This window comes from Stereum hirsutum (genome assembly GCF_000264905.1).
Source record: "Stereum hirsutum FP-91666 SS1 unplaced genomic scaffold STEHIscaffold_1, whole genome shotgun sequence".
NCBI lineage: Eukaryota > Fungi > Basidiomycota > Agaricomycetes > Russulales > Stereaceae > Stereum > Stereum hirsutum.
Window position 1 is genome coordinate 1,114,779 of NW_006763131.1, and position 25,673 is coordinate 1,140,451.

The window sequence follows — 25,673 nt, forward strand, 5'->3', positions numbered from 1 at the left end:
GTAAGGATGAGGGGAAGGGGTTAGATGAGGAGGGGATATCGATAGCAAATAGTACATTAGTACAGCACAGAAAAGTAGATGAGTAATAAGATGTGGGGGCTCGAGCAGTCAAGTCATTGGTTGCATGGACGATCACAAAAAGATAAACAACGCCTCGTCGGTTCAGAGAAACCCCATTCAAACATAAACACAAGTGACGCGGTCGGAAGAGTCATAGAGTCATAGAAAGCAAGCAAGCAGAGAAATCCCAAAAAGAAAACGGCAGTCCACAGATCATCACCACGATCCCTTCCGCGGTCTGTCAAACAATGCGCAAAATCAAGAACACGTCGGTGAGCGATCTATATCCGTGAGAGGAGAGAGATACGCACCCAAAGTAATCATCCCCTGATACTGTCCTTAATGGTGTTGAATTGGCGTCAGCCGTATTTTTATATACGGTATTCCCCCACCATTTTAGGATCGTATTCGCGCCTATTTGTCCACTCTCTGGGTATTGTAGGCTAGACAGATGCGACGATCACGGTCAGTGACTGGCCGAGGGCGTTCAATAAAGAAACGGGAGCTCACCAGAAGAAGACGACAAGTGTCCCGATTGCAGTGCCACAATCTAGGGCCGCTGAGAGCACATCTAGGGAGAGAAGCCACTGGGTCAGCATCCTGCTCGAAGAACTCCACCTGAGAGTAACGAGTGCACTCACAGTTGTACTTTGCCCACCACGAGAAATGTCGTTTCCGGACAATATAGTTGAAGATGAAGCCCACTAGTGCCCATGGAATATAATTGACGGCAGTGGCTGGTGGGATCCATTCTGTGCCAGAGAGGATGACAGGTACGCTGGAGATGGAAAGTCAGGTTTCACAACGCTATCTGGTAATGCAGAAAGTAGCTCACTTCACATAGCGGAAGAAGCTACTCGGCCATCGCTTGTTGATCACCCAACCGATGACAGGAGCGATGAGGCCGATGAGGAAGAAATAGTAGAGGTCTATTTCGGGGGAACAGTCAGCATTCGGGCTCCGCACTCATATTGTGCACACAACGAACCGCTGAAGAATAATACCGTCAGCTTGATGTCGAGCAATAAGAAGAAATGTATGAAACTCACTGATATATCCCCGACGTGAATTGGCGCTGCGGGCCAACTGCCTGATTCGAGCACACGACTCAGTAAGTACCATAGCGACTAACTAAAAATGAACACCTACTCCAAACACGACACTCGCCACGAAGAATGTCTCCGCGCCAGCACAGACGAAGCTACGAATAATGTCAGCATCGAGGTCCTCATCAAGTAACAAGCCTATTTTGCTGCTCACTTGTTCTTTTGGTCCGGTTGGCAGATGCCGTCTATATTCGAGAACATCCTGAAAGGGGCAGAATTAGGCCGATTCTCTTCGACGGTTCGACGTCAATACATACCAATTCTGGACGCCGAGCTGGGCAGAGCACGCCACGAGGCTAGCGATACACTAGAGGAAACATTAGATAGGTTTCGAGAGTATTAATATAGCGTGAGGATAGACACCTGACACCAAAACATCTATCGGAGGGATGAGTTCAGCTGATGTAAATGCAGACGGACTATTGTATAAGGACCTACAGTTCGTGGGGGAACCTTCATATAATGGCCGAGTTTCATGTCCGACGTAAACTGCAGCGCCTGCGTCATCGTCTAGAAACAAAGCTCAGCGCACAGTCTTCCTCCAAGCCCTACACGCCTTCGCCATAAAACAAACTCACAATATACCCATACGTCTTGAACATCATCGACGCCAACGGTTTGCCCGGCAACGCATACCCCGCAATCAGCTCAGCAATGACGTTCAGCCCAATCTGCTGGTTCGTGATCGCTTGCAGCATGCCAAGGGGAATGAGATAAAATATAGCGATGAGCATGGCGATGATCAGTGCCCATATAGGCATCTCCGTGGGCCAGAGCTCCATCGTGAGCACGGAGAGAATGAACATGATAACTGTTGCGCCGCAAACCCAAATCCGAATCCGTCAACAAAGGCCAAGTCATAGCCATACCATCCAAGGCGTCCGTTCGCGGGCAGAGGCAGAGTCACAAGCACAGATTACGGGAATCAGTATTCCGTGACGGAAGGGCTATTAATGAGCCAAGAGAGGATAAGGCGTACCAAAAATAGCCAAGTACCACCACTCAGGCACTGTCGGGTGCAGAGCCAATGTTAGCGCAGAGTGAGGAAGGGAAAGATAAAGAGAGCGAGGCAAGATAGTGGTCGCTATTAACGGAAGGATCCAATTGTACTCACCAGAAGGATACCTTGACATCAGCCTGGCATGGACGTCTGGTTGTTCGTGCAGCGATCGTCGGGCTTGTGTCCAGATCTGTTTCCGGAAATAAAGCACAGAGTGGACCAGAGTGGCGGTTATACTCGCGAACGTCAGTCCGTAGGATATGACGAATGTAGCGCTGTGAAGATGATGAGCTGTCCGAATATTGTCTAGGATATATTGCACTCACGGCAAAAACAGCGGACTATAATCTTCGTAGGCTGCAAGATCTAATGTGGCTTCGGCAGTGAGTACCCGCGAGACATTGTACTCGTTCCCCTTGTTGTCGTATGCTAGCCGCGAGAGCATTCTGAGCCCAGAAAGAATCAGTACATTGCTGTAGGGAGAACGACTGGAGATGCTTACGGCGAGTACGCCGAATACCAAGTGTTCGTGTACTGGAAAGTCATGAGCGCAAGCCGCAGAGGATAGAAAGAATCACGACATACGTAGATAATCGGAGTGAGGATCCCTACGGACAATGCGGATGCGGGTCAGGGTCAGGACTCTAGGCGGGCAACAAGTTTACTGACAGAAAAACATAACAAATCCGGCCGCAACATTTGCCTCCGCCCACCCTGTCCAATTGATGTGAGCACACAAATATACAGACGTTCCACGGAGGTAAAGTTAACGTACAAGGCGTCGCAAGCCTTGATAAACAGGGTGAAATTGTCAGGACGTTGGCTCTAAGTCATGCGTGATATATTGCAAGTACTCACGGGCTTCCAAGGTACGCGATATTGGACCAGTCAAAGGTAAATATCGACATGCCTATGGTGTGAATCTTCTGTCAATCGGCCATCAACAACGGCCAACAGGACGCCACTAACCTAGTCCAGACGTGTAGCCAAACAGCTGGTTGACTTTCTGCAGGGTGACAATGGGGTAAGTATGATCCGAGTTGCGATAGGGAAGAAAGGCACGCACGACTAAGGAAATAGCGAAAAGGAGGAATCATTAGACAGCAGGGTCATCAAACCCAAGGCCACTAACATACCGTTCTTTGGGGCGATCCAAGTAACCTACCGAGGGTCGATAAGCATCAAATCATGACGAGAGCTCGGAAATGCTTCAGCACTTACCCAGGAGAAAGTAGATAATGCCGTGAAGAGGTAACCCGGGAAGAAGTCTGCGCGATCAACTGTCAGCGTCACGTCGGGCGCGATGCAAGGATGATACGTACACCATACGAATGCGCCCAAAAACCCATACAGGAAGAACCGCTCACGACTCATTCCGTACTGCTTGCCAAACCCTGTGTACTCTTGGGAATGCAGCGTATTGAACAGAGCACAGGAGACGAGATTAGACGGCCAGACTGATGCAAGCAATGCATAGCAATATGAGCGTCTTCCTGAAGATAAATTACAAGAGGATTACGCACTCATAGATGGTGGGGAAACCAGGAACCGTTTCACGACGCCACCAAGGGAGAAGCCGATGACTTGCGAAGATACGACAAGGACCCACTGGTAGCCGAAGGGCCAATTTTGGTCATAGTGTTTCCGTTGTACCGCGAGAATGTCCGTCTATATGATGCGCATCAGTCACATCAGTCGTAGTTTTTAGATAAAGCGGCCTTGAGTCGGGCTCGAAAGGGGATACGCACAGCGTAGGCGCTCGTCGACCCAACCGTGGCCATGACAGTGATGACTACGTGTTCTTTGACGGTGAAGGGACCTGGATTTAGTGGTATGCCAAATATTGTGACATAGGGCATGAACCGTGACCACGCTCGACCCAGGGGGAAAGAGAGCAGCTGTGCGACGAGCTGTACAAGAGTGGGATGGAGACATGGGCTCGTCGGTAATTCCGGAATATGGGGAGAGGATAGGACTGACTGAGCCTATGGTGATACTGGGATAACGCAGGTAGAGAAATTGGTTGAGGCCGGGGATGAGAATGGACCAGAGTAGGCCGATTGTCCAGGCGCGGATAGTGTCGACGGGCATCTCGATGTCATCTGTATTTGAGACTGCTGCCCGGACTTCTGGATATGGCGATTCGTCCTCCCAGTCTGCTGCAATGGGCGTTGGAGAGGGAAGAGAATGGAGGCAAGGAGACTGAGAAATGATGGGTGGGCCACAGAGGAGGGGTGCGTACGTACCATCGGTGACTTCAGAGGCAAAGTCGATGTTGGGGTCATCGAAATCTGGCTGCTTCTCAAAAGGAATCTGAGTTTAACCCAAGCTTCAGGTAAGAATGGACCGGCTAAACACGAACGAGACTCACAACTGAGTGATAAGAAACGGATGAAGTTCAGCTGTTGAACTTGAAGTATGAGAACTGGATGAGACGCACCACCGCCGTTTTCTGTCATAATCCACTTGGTTGTATCTAACACAAAGCTTTCCTGAGTACTCCCTGGACGAGGTCGTGCTGGATCCTCCATAGGCCGACGAGTACGGTTGGAGTGCAGACGTCCAGGGCAGGGTAATGTCAAACGCGTTGCCGGCCAGAAGAGCTCGTCGTCGGTGAGGGCGCTGAAGCAGCGCGTACGGCGCGCAGAGTACGGAGATGGACGTGGGGGACGGGGAGCGGGAGGGGACGATGGTGAGGGAGAGAGGAGAGGGATAAATACGAGTCGAGGCGGTGATCCTGAACTAGGCGCGCATTTGATATCGGCATTCGTGCCTCTCAGGAACGCAGCCTCGCTCGCCCAAAACGTACCGTCAACAACGCCACCATCTCCCTATCTCTCTTCCTGCTCGTCGTCGTCGTCGACGGCGACAACATCCTCGGTCTCGTCTGCGAGCGAATCAGTCGATGACGCTGATGGCCAGAGGCGAGACAGCGCAAAGCATGGACAGCCGTGCACGTCGCGCGACCCTCTCAATTATTTCACAGAGTTAGCGTTCGGAGGCTTTTCCCGGCGTTTGAACGTACGACGTCAAATTCCCAGCCTATACTCGATAGCTTAATGCCACACAACCCCCGCAGCATCCGTGCAGATATACACACGAACAACATCCCACCATCGTCTTCTGCTCTCCCAACCAGCTTCCTCTCCAGTGAAACTCAAAAAAAAACTTGCTGGGACAGGAGGCCGGAACCTGAGCTACCGCCGGCACTGAACCGGCCGATTTCACCCGGACTGTTCCGTGTCGCCAAACTTGTCCATCCTTCTTCCCAGGACTCCATTTCCCAACCAACGCCGGTGAGTCTCCATTTCGCAGTTTCATTGCAACGGCATCCATTCTCTGTCCCGCGAAGCAAGTGGACACGGACCAGCAACGATATACGTTCGACGCTGATCAGCTTGAGTGCTCAAATATCCACGGACAAGTTCGTATGCGACCCTACGCGATCACTACAGCTGCGAGGCTCGGCTAGAGTTGACTGGAATCCAATGTCGGTCTTCCCGTGGTCCGCCCACAGATATGGATAGGTATCTACGATACTGGGTCCCTGCAGGCGCCTTGGCGGCCCCCTTGCGATTCACTCCTATTTTGTGACTCTTTTGGGCTTCCTTATCGGCAGCTCCTGACCATACTACTTCCGGGCGAACGAGAGATTTCTCTCCTTTGCAGTCGAACATCCGCCCGGAGCCGTCGTGGTCGTTGCCTGGTTTGTTATTTCTGGATCAACAGATTTCAGTCCGTTCGAACAGCAGCGATGATGTCCGTCTATCATCTGTGTTCTCCGCTCAGACATATTACCACGACTCAGAAGAACTGGTCCAACATCTCACTAGCACCGATTTTTTTCTTGTTGCTCAGTGCTTGGCTCGGTCTCCTCTTGGTCACCTGCAACCACATCCCGCTGGACACGTATAATTCGTGCCTTGATTATCTCCATCCTGTCAACATCATAGCTTTCCAAGCAAGAAGCCTACGTACTCCTTTACTCTTTCTAGTCATCTATACTAATTTACAGTAACTCATGATCCATAAAGGTCGCTATGTCCGTGACCTCCGACATATGACTCCCTGGTTCCCGCGATTATATCTCGACTGATGCACGCATTTCTAGTGTTAATTCTCGATCGCGGCTGAGATCACTTCATACCAGCGTGTTTCCTGGACTATAGGCATTGGTATGCCCCCATGGCAAATTATCTACCGCCATTTCTCCGGCATCCTCTTTACTCAAGTTATGCCCTTTATCACCGTCTTCTACGGGCGAAAAAGACTTCCTTTCATATCCGGGAATGGTCATGAGAAGGTCTTCTCTTGTTAGCTTTTTTTGTGTACTGTTTTAGACGCACGTATCGGAAAGGTGGACTTTTCTCCACAAAGACAATGGAAGAGAAACTTGCAACGCAGACTTTGCTGTGTCCTTTTCCATCCTGGAGACGCCGCCCTCTTGCAACGGATTTCTACTCCCTATTCCTCCTCACCATGCGTCTCTATATTGCTTTGTCTGTAACGCTATCAACGACGGTCTGAGTCTGTCGTCGTAGGTTATCACTTCTGATCTAGCTCACTGGAGCTCTTGAACGATGTCACTCATGTTCAACTGAATAATACAACTTCGGTTCAGTGATTGGCCACATCGCCATCGCAAGCGAATCACACTAGCGTCTTATGACGAACTCGTTTCATAATCACATGCGATTCTTCATGGTCGCTGCATTGTGAACGGCTAAATTCCAACGGCTTGGGCCTTGGCCCCGTAAAACCGATCATGCTAATCAATAAGAACCGGAGGCCTTGCATACGCACTCACGCACAGAACCCTATTGCTGACATTTGAGTACAGACAGAAGCCAATCAATGTTAAGGAATATAGTTCTTGCCTTCGGATATTGGACGTTGAACGCAGTGGTGATGCTGAACGAGCCTTTCACTTTCAACTATTGAGCTATGGTGACAGTGAGACGAGACGGCGATCGCGATGGCAGCGCTGACAAGGATTGTTTGGCAACTCTCCACCTGATGAGGAACTCAGACTAGATGAAGCCAACCACATGGGCTCACGAACGCTTCCGGTGTCTGGGACGAGACCGAAACCCCGGCAAACGGCTAACAAAGCGTGGCGTCGGCTGTACTTTGTCTTGACACTTCCTTCGCGGCCGTCAGCGAGGAGCTATGGAGGAACGGCCGCTGTTCCAAGCAATTCAGCTTCATCTGCCAGGATTTCCGCTGAATGTTATATCAATGCACACTATGGATGTTAATTTCGGGGCCCGACTTCAAAGGACAAAGGCTTGGCAGAAGGATGATGTGGCCCATAGGTGTTCAGTGCTCTGTAACATTCACTGACTAGTGATCTAGAGATGGTCATCGGGCAAATATTTGAGATTTAGTCATTCATTCAGAGTAGGTCAATTCATGCCACGAAGCCTCTTCATGATGAACTTGTCATCGGCGCTATACCAGTGCTCAAACCACGGCCGCCACCTGACCCCCCACTGTTTGATCCTGCGCGTCGCGAGCTATGTCCTGTGGACTACGGACTACTTCCAGTACGGCGTCAATCTTCCTTGGGTCTTGATCCACGCTTCTTCTAACGCAGTGACGACTTCCTCCGGCAACGGCCCTTTCTCCCTTAATACAGCCGAAAATTAGCGATTCAACCGGAGCCCTCGAGCACAAAAGAAAACTACGTGAAAAGTGACTCACGATTCCGCGAGGGCAGTCTGAAGCTGGGAGATCTGACTCCCACCAAAAATGATACCATAGTCCGACTCCTGCATCTGGCTGTGATGCATAAGCCAACGAATAGCGGTCTCCTCTAGCGTCAAGCCGTGCTTGTCCTGTAACGGAATTCCATCACTTTAGTTTATTTTTGTTTATTTTGTGTCTGTGTTCGCGGAAATGGTTACCGTGACAGCCTTGACTTCCCTCAGCGCGGAGTCTGCATGTGCAAATCGACCAGCAAATCGCCAGGCGGAAGGACTCTTAGGGTCGAAGCGGCTGTTGGAGAGCGTTTCTTGATCCTTGAGGGTGACCCCGGCCAAGAAACCGCCACTATTATGATGAGGCATGCCATGAATATGAGAAGTATCTTCGATGAAATAAGTACGAAGTGGACTTACGCAAGAGGTGAATAGGCGGCAAATCGGATTCCGTACTTCCGCAATGCGGGGAACAATCTACGGGTTGGTTTGGGTTAGTCTTAAGTGATAGTCGCGATGGTCAGTCATAAACGAACTCACTCGAGCTCATTCGTCCTCTCGAAGCAGTTGTAGAGCCCTTGATAAACGGTCGGCTGCACGTATCCCTTCAACCTACAGATTGTAACAAATTCCGCCACTTCAAAGGCAGTATAGTTGCTGAGTCCAAGATTCTCGCTACATTCACATTAACGACAGTTAATCCGGGTTTTCGGGCGTCAATAATTTGTAAAGAGGTTAGGCTTACAAGATACCAGCCTTGTATATCTCATCCATCCCACGAGCAGTCTCCTCGAACGGAGTGGTCCTGTCTGGGGCATGAAGGTAAAGCGTACGGATCTTCTTCCCATTGAGCGCTTTGATAGATTCTGCCACAAACTCTTTGAGACGCTCCGGGCGGTGATCACCTGGCTGCACAGGAAGAATTCTGTCCACGCCACACCGTGAGTGTCAGCTTACCAAAACAATTCAAGGAAAGACTAACTTCGTATCAAGCTCTGCGCCCTCTAGATTCAGCTTCCCCAGAAGCTACACACAAGTCACTAAGTAAGCTTCTGAGATGAACGGGAAATGAATCTCCTTATGACGAACCTCTTCGGATTTTCCACCCCCATAAAAGCGGGACGTGTCGAATTGCTTGTGGCCCGCACTTACGAGGAGGTCGACGAACTTTTGAGCGTCTGCGAGGTCTGTGACCTTGGCTTTCGTTCCGGGTGCACCGAACCCAGCTGCTCCCTGTGGTCAGTCTGGTCAGTCATGAGGTCCAGGAAGGCAAGGAGGTGAACACATACGTATATGATAGGGATACGAGTAGGCATTGACTCGAAGGAAAGGGGCTATGTTGTGTGAGTAGTTGTATAGAGGGGTCTTTATATAGTCCTACGGCGTCACATACAGACCTTCAATCACAACCAGGGTCCCAGAGATTTCTGATCAACCGTATTTGCATCTGAACGCACGGACGAGGGAACATCTGGGTCATTTCTGGGTCAAAATGGGACATAACAAGGGGAGAACCCTCCGGATGCCTTTAAAAAGCTATAAAAAGGCGTTGACAGTTCACTTCGGGAAGTGAGAAAGTCAAGGCGGCCCATGAACGGGAAAAATGGACCAACTATGGGTGGCAACTTACCAATCAACTGTAATACAGAATCAGTCACTAACTCCGCTTTCGAAGTCCCACGATCGGACGCCGAATTGTCTGGAGTGTTGTCCAGCATTTGCGTGGGCCACACGCAGAAGAAGATCATCTCACGCGAGAGGTGCCCTCGAAGGTCATGAATGACGGATCTTGGTGATCGTTCGGAAAAGACCTCATCAAAATATCACATCGGAGCTGCCACCATTCCGTCGCATACACATAGACCTTTGGACCGAAGGTACCATGTATTGTACTCCCAACCCTGTACTTCCAAAGAGAACCAAATGCAAGCCTATGACCTTCATCCTGTATATCCGCGCTCACGCATGGTGTGACACATTTAGCAAGTGAAGTCAGCGCTCGTGCTTGTAATCCCAGCGTTCGTCTGGTCGACCTTGACGTTCGCCGCCAGCTTCGTGGTCAAATCATCGAGCTGGGCCTGTTGATCGGAGGTCGCGGTTCCTCCGTTCTGTGCAATTTCTGCCTGTAAAACGAGCATCGTGCCTGACAAAGTATGGTGAGCGTCAACTCCTCACTCGCGTTCAAACAGTCACGACAAACATACCATAAATCTTGAGGACCTTGTTTTTACTGTGAACGAATATGATGCTCAATCAGTCACTAGCTACGCAAAGTATGCATGCAGTGAAAAGACGCACAAAAGTCCTACAGAGATTGAGTTGGAAGCCTTGTTGGAGCTCGCAATAGCTCCGTCGTCCAAGAACGCCTGCTCAGCAAGGACACTACAGTGCGCATCAGCCTATGAAGACGACTGTGAGCGATTGTACAGAGATCCCAGGATAGACTACAACGCACATTGAAAGCAGATGTCTGCGCAGCACTGAGAGTTGATGCTGTACCAGGGAATGCGGCCTTAGCCTCAGCCAACGCATTTCCTCCCACACCGTTAGCGATGGTAAAAGCTGAGAACTGTCGAGCTCCAGTGGCGCGGCCATGAATGCCGATGGGAAGTGCCATCGCCAGGGCGGAGATAGCAGACAAGAACAACGTGAGGAAAAAGGCGCTGTGCATGATGATCACTTCGTGAAAGAGGAACTAGGTTGAGTTGGAGCGTGGAGTACGAAAGAAACGAGTGGGAGGGGGAAAAGAACGTCCGGACGTTGGGGTACCAGACCCGAAAGGCTAAGGAAGCGGCTGACGGTGGAAAGCTCGACTAGCGAGTGTCAATGGTACTGAGAAGTAGAATGAAGAGACCAGTTACTCTGATCAACCATACGAGGCTTTATATGTATCCCAGAGAGAAGTTCGAGGCACACTTTCAGCGTGAGTCGACCTTGGCGGAAAGTGGTCGAGGAATGGTTGTGATAGCGACGCCACAAAAGACCCGGGAGTTACAGTCGCAACGAGAGACCGTTCCCTTCGAGGCGGCTTCTTTCAGGAGCATTTTCATTTTGACAGGCACTGACGGAAGATGGTCGTAGTCTCGGAACAATCAGCACATGGACAAGTTCTTCGTTCGGCCAATTGCATGAAATGTGACATGCGTCGCAGACTGGCCTGCATAGAGATCTTCGAAGTCAATTATCAGACGTAGTTAGTCCAACCCACGAAGCTCGAATCATCACTATCGACCAGTCAGTTGAATTCACAACAAGAATTCCATATCTACCCAATTCGCGAAGTCGTCTCCTACAGCAGTCGAGATGTTGAAGGCCGCCGCTTCTGTCGCATCGAGAATCGTGACCCAATCCAAGCGTGTAGCATCAGCTGGAACTCCCGGCCCAGTCGTATTCCAGTCTGCCATGAAGACATTGTCGGTACGATTGTCACCTGGGTCCCAGATGGACCAGATGCCGGGATTAAGTGTAGCAGTCACATATGTCGACTTGAAGATGACGCGGGCGAAGTCTACAGAGAAGGTAGGGTTATCTCGGATCGTGAGTGCTCGAGAAAAGGCCACATGAGAAGAACTGACCTCCCCACGGTCGACCGAGGAACGCTACAACGGGCTTGGTCATATTGGCATCCGGAGCTAAGACGACTTGATTCTCGTTGAAGATATCTATAAGGTGGTGAGGATATAATTAGGACAGGTCGAACGTTTAAAGCGTACATATCTGAGCATTATCTGCTTCCCGGCCACTGGCAGTGATGGATCCTGGACCTTTGACGGCGATCGTATTACTCTCAAAATATGCCTGACCTAGTTATGTCAACGACAGTCATTATTTATCTGGCGAACGATCCATGGCAGATGCGCAGATCCATACCAAGTCTTCCAAAGATAAAGTCTACACATCCATGAGTATCAGTGGAGCTTAGACAATGTGAATGTAGAAACGGCGTCACCAACTGCTCCCTCTATCCAACCGCCTAAATATACCTGTCTCCCCTGATTGGATAACAAGGTATCCTGATACCCAAACAAGCCACAGGCATAGACACCAACCTGATCGCCGTAGTTGCTCAAAGCGATGGCCTGGGAGCCAACGCCGAAGTCGTTCCGAATGTCGAGATTGTAGAGGGACACGTTGTCAGTGTGAATACGGAGCGTCCCTGATAGATCGTTAGAGCCTAATTTCTCATGAAGAGGACTGTCAGCGCATGGGTGCAAGCGGTACGGAGGTATGTTGCTGACCTCCAACTGCCGAAGCTGGAATGGAATCAACAAGCGTAACAGTGTTTTCGGAAACGGATGACGGGTTGGTCGTGTAGCCTTGAACCTGTTATGAGAACCAGGTCAGTGAAGAGAAAGGCTGGATAAGCAGTAAAATACTGACGGTCACGGGTCCACTTCGCTGTATATTCACCTGGCCCTGATAAATGCCTGGGAAAACGAAGACAATCTGTGATGATTCATCGGTAGGCAGAGCGGCCACTGCGTCAATGAGAGAACCGAACTCGCTCGAGTCCGTCGTGTTTACACGGACGACAAGAGCATTAGGCGGAGGCGATGTACGAGGAGGGAGGGATGCCAAGGCATGGGCCAATAAGGGCGCACAAGTGAGGAAGAGGTAAAGGAACAACATTCTTTGGATATATTGACATTGAGAGGAGCTGCATCTATATATTAGAAAACCTAGCTCACATGGATCCGCATCGAAGACCATGTACAACCGGGCCGTCAGAAAACGGACCAAGTCCTCCGCGAAGTCAGGAGCGGAGATTGTCGTACTCCGTCAAGTGCATCTGCAGCATGACCCTATAGCACCCATAGCGATAAGTTCGCAGCTGGAGTTATTTCCAAGAGTAGTGAAACTTGGTACAAAGCCTTACTACCAGCACGGAGCAAAGAATATGGCAAGAGTAGACGCACAGGAACGATACCATTCGGTACATCTGAGACAACGGCTTCTAAATAAACATACCTTGACCTGTGTCCTTTGGTCCCTCGAGTGATTACAAGACTAGGCAGTCTGGGGGGATCTTGGTAGCCACACATTCACCGACAAAGGGTTATTGGTATATCGCAGCCATATATGTTTATTCGAAGGCAAAAAATTGATCATCCACGCTTTGAATAGTTCTCGTCGGTTCCAACATATTCGCCATGATAAATCTACCATCTCCAGGAACACTCAGAGTCAGCACGAAACTCACAGTGGAAAGGAAAGAGTAGGGTGTGAGCATACTGGGCATATCATTCTCCTCTGCCCTCCAAATCGCCTCCTCTATATCCTTTGCTACTCCTGTCGCCACATGCCTCTTCACCAATCTCCTCGACGCCTCTTCGATATCCAGCGCCACAAACCATCTCTCATCCAGCATTTTCCCAGCCTCAACCCATGGATCAATCGACAAAAATGTATACAGCCCTTCAATGACCACTATCCTATGCTCCGGGTGGATCGTGACCGCGTCTGGTGACGGGTCCTTGAGCGCATGGTCGAAAGAAGGGGCGGTGATAACGGGGGCAGAGACATGGGAGAATGGTCGACGAAGGGCTTTCACGAAAGAAACGTAGCCTGGGCCGTCAAATGTCCAATGTATGCCTCTCCTATCGTGAGCCATCTTCGGATCTGGAAATGCATCAAGCTGAGCACGAGTGAGGTGCCAGCCGTCGAGTCCGACGAGGACAGCAGAGGGCGATGCGGCAGCAGCTTTCTCGTCAGGGGAATTGTCGGCAAGAGAAGGTGGTACGATCAAACTGCGCTTCCTAAGCAGCTCGTTTGTCTTCTGCACAACGAGAACCGACAGAGTCGATTTGCCTGACGCCGGTATGCCTGCGATGCCTACAAGGAGGCGAGCATCGGCAGATATGCTGGTGTGATATTTTCGGCATGTTCAGCGTCCATGTCATCCGAGACAAGACAGACTATAGTAAAGAGCCTCACTGCTCGAGACGTTCCACGAGGAAATGTGAGAGCTCGTCGGCAATGGCGTCCATGTAGTAAGAGAGGACGTGATGGTGTGGAAAGAAGTGGGTGCCACACAGCCGCAGTCGTGTTCACTCTTGTTCACTCGAGTGTGGCGTTACAGTGGCTTGAACAGGACTATCATCATCAATAATCGCAGAGCACCCAGTGCCCTGCCTGTACTTAAAAGCTGTGTTACCCTAAGCTTACGCTCTTTTTGAGCATAATTCTGGTGCGCCTCGACAAGCGAACGTGGTCACTGTTTGAAGCGGCGCTCAACGATGCAAACAGCGCTTACGGAGCGTGCTTGCCCTCGACCACGACATCACGAACATCTGGGAGCTCTCAAGAGTTGACGATCCCGCGATGAGCTCTGCACTTTCGACACAATCTTCCATTGTTAGGTGCGCAATGGTTGTGTTATGAAACAGAATGATGAGCTGACCATTCTCGCCACAATGTGTAGGGCAGACGCCTCAACCATTCATAACAAGTTTTTGGTAGGTTATCAGGGATGGTACGTCTGGTGCTCTTCAAAATTCAATCCTACCGCTCAGCAATGAATTTGTCGTGCTCTCAGGTTTACATGTCACGGCGATGGCGAACCAATTGGTCCAGGTACGTTCAGCTGTCGTGCCATTGTGGCCCACCCAGTTGAAAGGCATTCCTCCCTTTTTTAAGGTCATCATGGCTGGCTGCACTGGTTCGACTATCCCGTACCAGACGGTGGACGCATCAATGTTGATGTGTGGCCGGATACATCAGAGTACTCGCCCTCCGAACTGTACCCTGCTCCCGGATTCAAACACGAGAACGGAGAACAAGCCTTCTTGTTCTCTTCGCGGCATCCCAAGACCGTGCAACGGTACGTGTTCACCGGAAATCGGCTTCTGCGTACTTTTGTGCCCTGACCTGAGATTTCTGCTGTAGGCATTTTCATTGGATGGCCGAGAACGGTGTGGACGGCGCTTTCCTTCAACGATTCTTAGGTGCCACAGACGTTGAAGGCGGGGACGAACGCTCAAGAAACTTGCGGGACGAGATCGGTGATCGCGTCCAGGAAGCTGCAGAAAAGGAAGGTAGAGTGTTTGCAATCATGTACGTCTTGCGTAGTTCCATAACTACGCCAATACACCATAAAAGTGGCAATGCTCACGGGTTTCGTCTTTAGGTATGACCTTGCCGGAGTGGCTGGTGACAGAACCATGCGAATGATCCAAGAAGACTGGTCGCACCTCCTGCACAAGAAGAAAGTCCTGGACAGTCCTAATTACCTTCATCACAACGGCAAACCCGTTATTGCAATCTGGGGTAAGCTCGCCACAATACTGTCTCGTTATGGCATCATCTGAGATCCGCTATGACTTTCAGGCTTCGGTTTCGACCACACAAAGCACACACCAGAGCAACTCCGTTCTGTAATTAATTTCATCCGCTCCAATACGCCAGGCGGTGCCTATATTATGGGTGGCTCGCCCGCGGGGTGGCGTTCCGCACATGGAGACGCCGACCGAAACCCAGAATTTGTTGCAGCCTGGATGGAATGCTTTGATGCCGTCTCGCCTTGGACAGTGGGGAGGTATAATGATGAGAAGAGTGCGGATTCGTTTGCGGAGGATCGTATCAAGGGAGATGTTGAGTTCATTGAGAAGTGGAAGAGGGAGAAGGGGAGGCATGTGGATTATATTCCGGTCGTTCATCCTGGCGGTTCTGTGAGTAGCGTTTGGTTTTCTTGCCTCTAGATACTTCTAATATTCATGGTTCCCTCCTATAACGTAGGCACTGAACATGTCTCAAGGCAAATGGGACTTCAACGGCGCTCCCCGCATGGGGGGCCGCTTCCTGTGGCGTCAACTCTACAACATACATCGCTTCGGCGCAGCGCGCATCATCTACGCTGCAATGTGGGACGAATACGACGAAGGCACGAACTTCGTCCCGGTTGTCTCTCATCGGAACCAACTCCCACACGATGAACAGCGCCGATTCAAGCTCATGGCGCTAGACGAGGACGGTTATGACCTGCCCAGTGATTGGTACATGCGTATCGCAGGGTATGCTTCTGAGTCTCTGAAGGGACTGAAGGAGATCAGTGAACATTTCCCGGAGAAGGAGCTGAAAGACTGGTGGAGTTCACATCCGAGATACGAGCAACAAGCTTCAGGATCTAGCTCAGAACCCGGCACCTCCACCGATATAGCCACAAAGGGACAAACCTACGCACAGTGGCTGGCCTCAGTCGAACAGACCAAAGAAAGCGACGAACTTCCTCCACCTCCATACAGCCTCGTGGCCGATACGTCTGGTGCTGCCCAAACCGTTATCACACCCCGTCCTGAACCTCCCCTCGCCACACGCCCGAATCCACCACCACAACCGCAACGTCCTGTCAGTGCTGGTGCCAGTGGTCCGCCACCAGTGCACCACAACTCCCGTCCAAAGCCACCTCCGACGCCACCTCGTCCTTCCACCCGTCCAGATGCTGGAACTCGTCCACCTCCAATCCATCATCAAAGCCGTCCTTCTTCATCGACATCTGATTTTCTTCTCGAATCTCCGTGGGACCAGCAATCATGGCCACAACGAGGGTGGGCCATGCCCCAGCCTCACTCTCCATCTCAACCCGAGCAACTCCGACTCCAACAACAACAACAACAGCCGTACTCCCAACATAGCCACTATGGTAACCCATACAACTCGGATGGAATTTGTCCTATCAACAGGTACAACTACGACACGGAAGAGTACGGAAGAAGCAACCCATCCACACCTCAGGGTTTTAACTTTCCTCGGCCTGAGCTGTCCGAACCCTATCCCCCACACCATGAGCACGAGCAATCAAAGTATCAGCCCGCGTATATGCCTGTGCCGTCTCCGACTTCATCTCTCATGCCTCGTGAGTGCCCTTCTGTTTGTCTCGCTCGTCAATAGTTATTCTGCTGCTAGTGTGTGATTGTTGACGTGCGCCGTGGTTCACAGGTCCACAACCTCCCCCCCGGCCACGTTCTGCTCCTAATGTGCCACAGCCTCAACCGACCAGTAGTAACCCCGCGCTGAATTTCGTACGGACGCAAGTTATAGACAGAGTGGCTGGAGAGGAAAGGAGAAGACAATTTGAGAGTCGGGTGGAAGGGCTTGCTCAGAGTAGGTCACTGAGTTGCATTGAATCGCTCTATCCTTGCTGATGAGGCGCGCTAACTGCCATGGCTTTATGATGATATTGTAATGATACAGAAGGGAACTCGTTGCTCAACAAGTATAAGAAGTGATAGAGTCACAAGTATTCGCTTCACCCGTCTGCTTGGTTTTTTTACTGTCTGGCCGCAGTGTTCGTTCTAGGTTATGTCGTCCACATTTAAATCCATCGTATCTCTGCATAACGGGACTCAACAACACCCCCTTATCCAATTGGCTGTTCCCATTTATCCGCATTTTTGAGGAGAATACACTCATCCATCGACTGCACTATTGAATAGGTCACCTTATATATAAGGACGATAGTAACATGATAGTGCTTTGAAATGATGCCTGGTCCATTAATCATTTATCGAACCCTCTGGACCACAATGCATATCCGTGGATGCTATTAGCTATCCTTTACCAGGGAACGATTTTGAGCATCGCCTTGAACAGAAATATTTCAGGATGGCTCAGAATCCCCAATATTCTCGATTATGTCCTGAATAACTGGCGAAATTTACTTTCGTCTCTGCGATGACCAATTGTTTATAAGTTCTCTCATTCAACGCAGCCAGCCTTTTCCGCTCAATCCCGTCACCTGCTCGCTTCACAGCCGCCTCACTTCATTGCCTACTCACTAGAACTTGGATGAGAACCGAATGAAGTCGACCTTCGTCGACTCGGACAGCTTTAAGTAATGGCGTAGGGTGTCGGCTATAGAATAAGAGTGGCCGCTCGCCTCCCCCCTTCTTACACCCTGGTGCAGGGCGTGCAGGTACGACAGCTCACGCCCCGCGTCGGCCTCTTGGTGGTGCAAGGGACTAGCACCCTTTGGGGGAAACCTACAAAAGCATTCTTAGTACGCCACGTCTACGCCGCACATCCTTGTCAAAATGCCGCTAACTCCGCTCAAAGAAGAACTGTGCTATAGCCGCAGCAGAGGCTTTGTGGTGTATAGCCCGCGGCGATGCTAGACAACTTGTGAAGCCCATTTAACCGCATACGCGGTTCGCTTCCTAGCGGGAAGCTAATCGTCGCCCTTTTAATGCCAATCGTCTGGAAGCCTAACCTCTAAAAAAAAAGTGTGTCGGTGTCGGGCCCATTCACTATTGCATGCGTCATTGGCATGTCCGACGGCAACGCCACAAAGGATCAGGACCTCACGCCCCCATGTCGACGTCCGCGGAGACGCTCCTCGGGAGACGAAGTACTTGTGCGCAATAAAGCCATCGGGAGGGTTCGAGCCTCGGACGTCCGACCTCGGTTGCGGTGGACACGATGACTGGAAGGCCAATTAATATTATCAGAGATTCAGAGAAGCGTCGTAGCACCGCTTCCGAATGCCAAATCTGATCCTGGGGTAAATGAATGCATAAGTATCGCCGGTGCCTTTGTCTCGTCCAGATTAGGCGAGCGCATTCTGTCCAAAGGGGCGCCACGAGATCGGACAGCTGTAAAGTCGAAAAACAAACTTACAAGAGTTGAAAGGGGCACAGGTTTAGTGTGACCCAAGCTCAGAATCTATCAACTGGCCAAAGTCAAAGCGACAACGATAGGTCAGGTCATAAAAGCTCAGACGCGATTGATTGCACCAGCAGCGCAATATGGCCCAGATCTCGAGCTCGCACCTCGGGGAGTCAACGGGCAGAAGCCCCTGGCACGGAACAGCTGCTTTGGATGATTCGAAGCATGGCCAATTCTGGGACACCGGAAGCGCCTGCACGAGGAATTCGACGAGTCAGTTTCGGGAATGAATAGAAGACCGGACAGGTAAGTCAATCTAGGTACCGAGAGTGGTTGAAGTACACATCATGCTTCGGGCCGAATCGGGTGAGCAGGCTGCTTGTGGCGCTGCTAACCACCCCAGCCTAGATCGTCGAGCCTTGCAGAAAGCTGCGAATAGCCAAAAGGCTATTGTGACTGTCTTCGAAGAACCTTGTATGTCCGTTGAAATCGCACGTCATAGTCCCCAACCATGTCCTATGACGAGAACTAAAGTGCAAGCTGGAGCCGCGGCACCGTGGACACACGCGGTTGACCATTCTCGGTATTAGGCGTCAGACTGGTTGGTGTACAATAAGTCGAATAATAGTAGTCGGCAGAACGTCCAGGCAAGTGTCAAGAAGAGGAAGAACCGGGCAAGAACGAAATATCAAACCCGTCGTCATGGCTGCCTGACTTCGTCCATCGGAAAGTCTGCAAGGAGCTCCCCAATGGTCTCCGTCATGGTCCGCATAGGCTCAATCTGACGCTTCTTCGTCATATGGGACGGGTCACGAGCTTCGTCGACGTCCATCGCATTGGAGTCCTCCGACTCTCTTTTGCGCTTGGTGGCGAGCCAATGCAGGTATTTGAGGCTATATCTCGGCGCAGGAGTGTGTGCGATGTTGATGGGGGGAGCTGCGAACCAAAGGACTTCGTTCGTCTCTGGATCGCGGTCGAAGTGTTTCGCTAGAAAGAGAGCAAAAAAGGCATCAAGACAGGCCGTCGAACGCAACGAATTCAGCCCGGGATACCCACCAGTCTCAGCAGGCAATCTATCCACCGTAGCATAACTGCCCAAAATCGCCATCCCTCCCGCCGCCGTCACGATCGACCTATCCTCCTGCGGCTGCCTCGGTTGCGAGCTCTGCGCCCTCGCCACCTGTGGCGTCACCGCCGGCTGCTGCTGCTGCGTATGCTGCAAATACTGTGCAGCAGCCGCAGACGTCCCCGCGGTCGAATACCCCGTCGTCGCGCCCGGAACGCCCACATACAATCCTTTACTAGGACCCGAAATATCCGTTCCACTGGGCGGCCCAGCCCTCTTCGACCTCTTCCTCTCACCGCCCCTCTCTCCCTCTACCTTCTCACTGACCGGCTCCCCAATGCCCCCCGGGCCCTTCACATTACCACCCTTCCCTCCCTGTCCCTGCATCAAGAACGGACTGCCAAACCTCCTCGGATGCACCATCCTCTCAAACGGATAAATCGGCATGAATTCCGTGCTCTTCCTGACCTCTTCGGGGACACACGAATTCCAGTTCTTGATCTTGACGAAGATTCGGTCGCGGTCGTTGTAACGTGAGTCACAGACGTAGAGAGGCCAGCCGAGGTACCAGTAGGGAGGACGGGGACGACCACGGATGTGTCGCGCGGTGAATTGGCAGGCGATCTTTTCGATGAGATCTTCGATGGGGTGGTCTGCGAAGTGGCCTAGCAGGTGCGGTTTGAGGGTGTTAGTTCAAGTTTGATGGAGGAAAGGGATTGGAACGGCGAAACGGTGAAACGAAAGAATTGGGTCGAGTGCATGCATGAAAGATCAAGAATAGTAAAGGAAAGGAAGCGAAGGGATCAGAACCTACTCGTCTTGAAGACCTCGCCTTCCCAGAACTGGCGCACGGCGGGATGTATAGTTTGTTCCGGACGGAAATACCAAGCCACCGTAACATGCGGCTGTCCCTTCTTCGCCCTAAAAAAGAAGAGCGAACGAAAGTGACAATCATTAGCACAGCGCAATCAATACCAGTACAGTTAGCTCGCTTAAAGCACGCATATGCATACGCACGGTTCATCGCTCATCCAACACTTGAACACCTGGGCCACAATCGGCCGCGCCGGATCGTCCGGATTCGCCAGATGCAACCAATCTGCCAACCTCACGTTCCACCCTTTGTACTGCAGTTCATCGACAAACGTTCTGTCTTTCGTTGACACCCGGAACGTCGTCACGCCTGACGCTTTGTTGTCTGAATCAGATGCGGAGTGTAAAGGACGTGCGACACCGGGTCCGGCGCGAAGACCTGCGAAGTTAGTCGTGGAGGCGTATGGGGGGCCAGGTGGTGGGTGAGGTGAGGTGATGGCTTGGTAGAGACGCTATAGGAGTTTGAATTTCGAGTATGATTAGTTAGTGCCCAACGCCTCGCGTGTTGAAAGGGAGAAGGAGACATACTTGAAGGAGGAGCACGCGGCCATATTGTTCACTGCCCTGTTCATGCCACCTTCGACACTTCTCGAACAGACGTTCCATATCTTTGTCGAATTCTTTCGACGACGTATAGCCATTGGAACGAGCGCGACTCTGAGAAGGGCAATATGAGGAATGCAAGCAACGTCAGAAGTGGATGTCTCAATGTAGACAAGAAAGTGGAGACAGACCTCAATGAGCTTTAGCGATAAAGAACCCTATAGCGACTTGTCGTGAGCGGTCTGAAACCACGACCTCACACCACTTCTAAACATAAACATACCGAAAACGACAGATACGGAATTGCCGCATCCTCTGGGACGGCCTCCAAAGCCTGAGCAATCCTATTCCCTCTACCGTCAAAACGTTCACCATCATGTCAGTCTCTTCCTACACACCAACACGACAATAGGATAATGGATACACTCACATAACATCCTTATGCCCCTTCACGGCCATCACAATCTCCACCCACCTCTCACTTCCCCCCTCAGACCCGGTCCACCACCCATCTTCCCCCGGGCCACCCCACCTCGGTAATCCCCTCTCCAACTGCTGCACGACCGCATCGCTTTCCTCGTCCCGTGCGATCTCGTCTCCGGCACCCATACTCTCCGGCTCTGGAGTCCCTCCTATATCAACATCTATATCAGGCGAACTTGCTCTTTGTGGGGACTTCATTACATGGTTCGCGTTCGCGGTGTCGGTGTTGATAGCCGTTGTTGATGTTATTGGTGTTGGAGGTGCAATGGTGGCAGTTGCTGCTTCAGGTTTGGGAGGCGATCGCGCAGCCCTGGAGCGGGATGGTGTGACGGGCATGGTTGATGTTGGTGTTGGAATGGAAGTCGTCCGCACAGCCGTCATGGGAGCATAGGGAAGTTTAGGTTCGGGTGCTCGGATGACAGGTGTAGAGGGAGGTGGAGGTGCAGTCGAAGTCGAGGCCACAGGTGCTGCTTGTGTTTTCGCAGGCTCGTGCGTCTTCTGGGCAGATTTCGAGGGGAGGGAGCCTGGTGGTACAGGCAGAACAGAGGACCGTTGCGCCCATTCCGTCTCGAGTACGCCCTGTGCCACATCGAATCAAACACGATGTTGGAACAGTGATATTAGGTGTGCGAAAAGTGGAACGGGAATGAACCTTGAGTGTAGCAGCATCTTTTGCAATTTGACTACCTTCCTCGTTGTAGTACAGAGCATTGAGGAAAACAAGCTGCAAGTCTTCGTAAACGACCAACGGGTCCTTGTACTTGTTTGCGTGCAGCTTTTGAGTGATACCATTGATGGATCGAGGTTCTGGGATGACCTTTATGAACGCACGATAAAGTCAGCGGGCCAACCGCGAAGGTAGAAAAAATGGTATATGGGTTGAACGCACCTGGTAGTAATCCGCCCAAACCTCCCGGTTCACCAAATCCATAAACATATCCACAAGTTTTCGTTTCTTCTTGGGTTGGTTGACATTCTTGATGATTCCTATAATTTCCTCTATAGCAGTTTTCTGTGCTTCCGTAACAGGCATGACAAGTATATGAGGAGATTCTGAGCGTTTCACAGAGTCGGAGTGTGGCGAAATCGCGAGACGCGTCGGTGGCTGAGATCAAATGAGGTTGTTTGGCGTTGCTTGTCATGACCGTTGGAAAACAACAAGACCAAACAAACCAGCAAGACACTCAAATTCTCACCGCCTTTGCACCGCCTTGTGGAACCAGTACATTTACCAATTGCACGAGCATACTCCTTGATTCAAGACGTTTTATCCAGATCATGTTGATGCAGTGCTCAAGCTCATTGACCACCGGCCGTACTCTCGCGCACACCGATTGGCTGTCTGTGCGTTCTGGCCAATCATGAGCGCTTGCAATTGTTGATATGCTAGATTTCACAATAAGACATCATTACATCTATCAGTCTAACCGTTTCCTCTTCTCTTCAAATGAGCATTTAGCTTGGTTGTGTGAGGTCTTGTGAGGTTCGTCGTTGGTGACCGTGGTCTGGCCTAGTATTTGTGGCGCATACTATTCTATGCTTGGTCTGCATCGTGCTCACACATGCCATCACCGACGACCCCATTTGTCAACTTCTCAGCGTCCTTTGCCGAGCTTCCTGCGCCCCATCAGGAGATGGATGCGGCTTCTCGTGACAGCCTGTTTGCTTGCCCTTTATGGACCGACATAATTACAATCCTCCTGCGCTGTTCTGCAACGAGAAGGTTACCGGATCCCGCGGTCATACGTCTAGATCGATTCATTGCCACTGCGCCGATTGGACCTAAAGAGGCTGATCGATAACCTGATATACGACGGGTGAGATGCTGCATCATGTTACAGGTGGCGTCAAATGAGGGCATAGGGCAGCCCAAGCAGGAGCCTCGACCAATCTAATCGCTGGCATGAGGCACGAGTATTCACCTGCTTCGAAATCGAGTCCGTATCAATCGCCTCTCGCTCTTGACTCGCTCTGGCCTTCTGTTCCCTGATTCGTGGGACATGGGGACATGCTGCACCTGCATTGGCGCAAACACGACTGCGCTAGCTGCTATAATTGTGGTGCGGCAGGCCTCGGGGAAGCTGACGTTCTATTGTACATACAAATGTTATTGTTGCCTGGATGTATGAGTAGCAGTTGTTGATGAAGTCAAGAAGCCACTTTACGCCCTGTGGCGTAAGGCGATGTCCGACCTGGGCGAGCTGCTTTGAGGCAAGCCACGTTCTATTGTGTCTGTTTTAGGCTAGATGGATAAGTCGACCGAAGTGAGATATGTTGCGACCGAAAGCAGGCAACAAATGATAGAAAACGCGCGGATAATGGAAGACGTAGCTGTTCGAAGGAGAGGCCGCGGTGTGGCGGAGGCCGACCATTGAAAGCCCGCGGTGGAAGAGTGCCGTAAGAGGACTATCGAGATCTGATTTGGCGATCGGCACGCCCTCACCATCATCCTTATAATCCGCCACCGCCCACCGACGCTCCCCTTCCCCATCTTCCCTTTCTCTGCTTTCGTCCACCACAATGGCAAACCTGCCCCCTTACTCGCACCTCCGTTTCGACCCTGACTTCAACTCCGGCCCGCTCTCCCCGAACCACAATCTCAATTTCGGGGCTGAGCAGTACGCGCCCGCCCCATCCACTACATCCCATCCAAACAACAACTGGCATTGGACGCCGCAGTTCCCGTCATCGTCCATCGCGTCATATCATCCAACCGACGTGCCTCTATATATGAACTCGTCCTCGTCCTCATCGTACACCTCATACCCTCCCCTCCATCCCCAACCCCAAATCCGTCCTCCCATCGCTATCCAGCTCTCGCCACCGCCACCGCCATCTCCTCCTTCGTTCGTGCCCGACCCCCACATCAATGCTGCTCAAGAATCTATTTCTACCACCCAGCAGCAGCGGGTTCGTGAGAAACGGCATCAATGTAACATGTGCTATAAAGCATTCGACCGGCCCTCAACGCTGAAGAAGGTGTGGTCTCTTGTTCCCGTTATCAATCAACTAACACTAACTGACCTATTTTTACGTTCAGCACATGCTTGTTCATACTGGTGAAAAAGGTTCCGTCTCATCTTGTTTACCTAATCAAGTTTGCCACACTAACCTTTACATTTTTTTTTGTAGCGTACGCTTGCGATCATTGTGGCAGGCGTTTCGGCGTAGCGTCCAACCTCAATCGCCATGTCCGCCGTTGCGGTCCTCGCTCGGTTCAGGCCGGTTCAGGCTTTACCAACGCACTCACCCCCGAACTATCGCACTCCGACACATCCCCTCCGCCTCGCTCTTCTAGTACCGCCTCACCTCCGCAGAGTGCCTCCGCCTCACCTTCCGCAGACTCCCACGAAACCGGACCCATTCGCCGCGAACGTACGCGTATGTCGACCATTGATGCTGCCGGTGGCGACACGGCTCCCTCACATTCGTCTTCTGCACCCCGTCCAAAACGTCGTCGGCGTGCTCCATCGCCAGTTCAATGGATTCCAGCCAGTCTCCAAAATTTCAGTCTCACACCATACAAACAAACGTGCCAGGTTCCCCTCGCTCCTGTCTTGTCGAGCGAGGAAGACGAGCGTGATTCGTTCAGTATGGTCTCCCAGAGGCCATATCATCCGGATGAGTGGGCTGGGAAGCTTCCTGGTCCGGCGGCTTTGCTCGAACAAGAGCTGAACAGGAATCTTGGTCGTGTCCTCATTTTCTGATTGGAGCTTGGAGTTTGGGTTTTGGGGTTTTGTGTACTAATTTCTCCGGCTATAACGACCTTTTACGAAAACAACAAGTCAGTTCTTGTATATCATCAGCTCCAACTTTATAATCTTTTTATTCCTTACCTGAATCGTCGGCCCCGCTCGTGCTTGTATTTGGTTGCGCTGCTTCTTGACGAACGCCTCGGACGTTTCCGTTTCTCCCCTCTCGCTCATTGCATGCTCAAAATTCTGTGCTCGTCTCATGTCGTTTTCATCTCACTTTTCCCAAGGGGTTTCGTCGTCTGTATGCTCGGTCTGTGTGTCTTTGGTTTGTTCGCATCGCATCTCGTTTCGTCGTCGCTGTTGTGTGTAGTTCCGCCTCTCCGGCCCCTGTCATAATTTCTCACCAAGTCGCATTCCCGCCCTGCAGAATCAGTAGCTAGATATCGACATACTCATACCTTACTCTAGTCATACCCTCCTAATCACCACGTACGCATACCGTGTAATAGCCGCAATCCAAGTCCTGTAGAACAACATACTTCCCATGCA

General features: G+C 51.3%; 9 protein-coding genes across 9 annotated transcripts; 2 read left to right on the forward strand and 7 right to left on the reverse strand.

The window, feature by feature from the left end:
- Positions 1-276: 276 nt before the first annotated feature.
- STEHIDRAFT_151381 (small oligopeptide transporter) lies at positions 277-5,041 on the reverse strand (the record flags this gene model as incomplete). Its single annotated transcript, XM_007298552.1, has 30 exons — positions 277-298; positions 372-503; positions 571-631; positions 702-838; positions 896-989; positions 1,110-1,146; positions 1,210-1,261; positions 1,321-1,368; positions 1,424-1,473; positions 1,530-1,544; positions 1,605-1,676; positions 1,745-1,977; positions 2,146-2,175; positions 2,281-2,441; positions 2,493-2,612; positions 2,669-2,700; positions 2,752-2,774; positions 2,836-2,880; positions 2,942-2,955; positions 3,025-3,076; positions 3,136-3,234; positions 3,303-3,327; positions 3,388-3,434; positions 3,489-3,623; positions 3,690-3,834; positions 3,915-3,985; positions 4,083-4,325; positions 4,413-4,479; positions 4,648-4,908; positions 4,976-5,041. The coding sequence occupies 30 exons, from the start codon at positions 5,039-5,041 to the stop codon at positions 277-279; spliced, it is 2,589 nt and encodes an 862-aa protein (XP_007298614.1).
- Positions 5,042-5,559: 518 nt separating this feature from the next.
- Positions 5,560-6,061, reverse strand: STEHIDRAFT_143501 (uncharacterized protein). Its single transcript, XM_007298553.1, has one exon. It carries the CDS (start codon positions 5,841-5,843, stop codon positions 5,616-5,618), a length of 228 nt encoding a protein of 75 aa, XP_007298615.1. The 5' UTR covers positions 5,844-6,061; the 3' UTR covers positions 5,560-5,615.
- Positions 6,062-7,531: 1,470 nt separating this feature from the next.
- Positions 7,532-9,185, reverse strand: STEHIDRAFT_88735 (aflatoxin B1-aldehyde reductase). Its single transcript, XM_007298175.1, has 9 exons — positions 9,155-9,185; positions 8,955-9,098; positions 8,848-8,891; positions 8,611-8,790; positions 8,406-8,540; positions 8,286-8,342; positions 8,073-8,217; positions 7,870-8,003; positions 7,532-7,794 (listed from the first exon to the last, which is right to left on the reverse strand). The coding sequence occupies exons 1-9, from the start codon at positions 9,179-9,181 to the stop codon at positions 7,704-7,706; spliced, it is 957 nt and encodes a 318-aa protein (XP_007298237.1). The 5' UTR covers positions 9,182-9,185; the 3' UTR covers positions 7,532-7,703.
- Positions 9,186-9,649: 464 nt separating this feature from the next.
- On the reverse strand, positions 9,650-10,596 carry STEHIDRAFT_143503 (uncharacterized protein). The gene is made up of 4 exons (XM_007298554.1): positions 10,321-10,596; positions 10,164-10,264; positions 10,070-10,095; positions 9,650-10,008 (listed from the first exon to the last, which is right to left on the reverse strand). Exons 1-4 carry the CDS (start codon positions 10,534-10,536, stop codon positions 9,845-9,847), a joined length of 507 nt encoding a protein of 168 aa, XP_007298616.1. The 5' UTR covers positions 10,537-10,596; the 3' UTR covers positions 9,650-9,844.
- Positions 10,597-11,110: 514 nt separating this feature from the next.
- STEHIDRAFT_136077 (carbohydrate esterase family 8 protein) lies at positions 11,111-12,494 on the reverse strand (the record flags this gene model as incomplete). The annotated part of the gene is made up of 7 exons (XM_007298555.1): positions 11,111-11,373; positions 11,441-11,527; positions 11,579-11,671; positions 11,739-11,756; positions 11,815-12,039; positions 12,104-12,188; positions 12,246-12,494. 7 exons carry the CDS (start codon positions 12,492-12,494, stop codon positions 11,111-11,113), a joined length of 1,020 nt encoding a protein of 339 aa, XP_007298617.1.
- A 454-nt stretch (positions 12,495-12,948) lies between these two features.
- On the reverse strand, positions 12,949-13,879 carry STEHIDRAFT_88740 (P-loop containing nucleoside triphosphate hydrolase protein; the record flags this gene model as incomplete). The annotated part of the gene is made up of 3 exons (XM_007298176.1): positions 13,800-13,879; positions 13,098-13,726; positions 12,949-13,031 (listed from the first exon to the last, which is right to left on the reverse strand). Exons 1-3 carry the CDS (start codon positions 13,850-13,852, stop codon positions 12,949-12,951), a joined length of 765 nt encoding a protein of 254 aa, XP_007298238.1. The 5' UTR covers positions 13,853-13,879.
- A 301-nt stretch (positions 13,880-14,180) lies between these two features.
- STEHIDRAFT_136079 (uncharacterized protein) lies at positions 14,181-17,211 on the forward strand. Its single transcript, XM_007298556.1, has 10 exons — positions 14,181-14,224; positions 14,287-14,337; positions 14,401-14,438; positions 14,502-14,685; positions 14,751-14,918; positions 14,992-15,131; positions 15,192-15,532; positions 15,600-16,716; positions 16,800-16,964; positions 17,055-17,211. Exons 1-10 carry the CDS (start codon positions 14,187-14,189, stop codon positions 17,087-17,089), a joined length of 2,277 nt encoding a protein of 758 aa, XP_007298618.1. The 5' UTR covers positions 14,181-14,186; the 3' UTR covers positions 17,090-17,211.
- Positions 17,212-19,070: 1,859 nt separating this feature from the next.
- On the reverse strand, positions 19,071-22,519 carry STEHIDRAFT_88749 (uncharacterized protein). Its single transcript, XM_007298177.1, has 10 exons — positions 22,319-22,519; positions 22,082-22,246; positions 21,377-22,008; positions 21,230-21,299; positions 21,138-21,164; positions 20,932-21,060; positions 20,548-20,855; positions 20,345-20,451; positions 19,521-20,195; positions 19,071-19,451 (listed from the first exon to the last, which is right to left on the reverse strand). Exons 1-10 carry the CDS (start codon positions 22,460-22,462, stop codon positions 19,165-19,167), a joined length of 2,544 nt encoding a protein of 847 aa, XP_007298239.1. The 5' UTR covers positions 22,463-22,519; the 3' UTR covers positions 19,071-19,164.
- A 1,948-nt stretch (positions 22,520-24,467) lies between these two features.
- Positions 24,468-25,659, forward strand: STEHIDRAFT_143507 (uncharacterized protein). The gene is made up of 2 exons (XM_007298557.1): positions 24,468-24,497; positions 24,562-25,659. Exons 1-2 carry the CDS (start codon positions 24,473-24,475, stop codon positions 25,134-25,136), a joined length of 600 nt encoding a protein of 199 aa, XP_007298619.1. The 5' UTR covers positions 24,468-24,472; the 3' UTR covers positions 25,137-25,659.
- Positions 25,660-25,673: the final 14 nt, after the last annotated feature.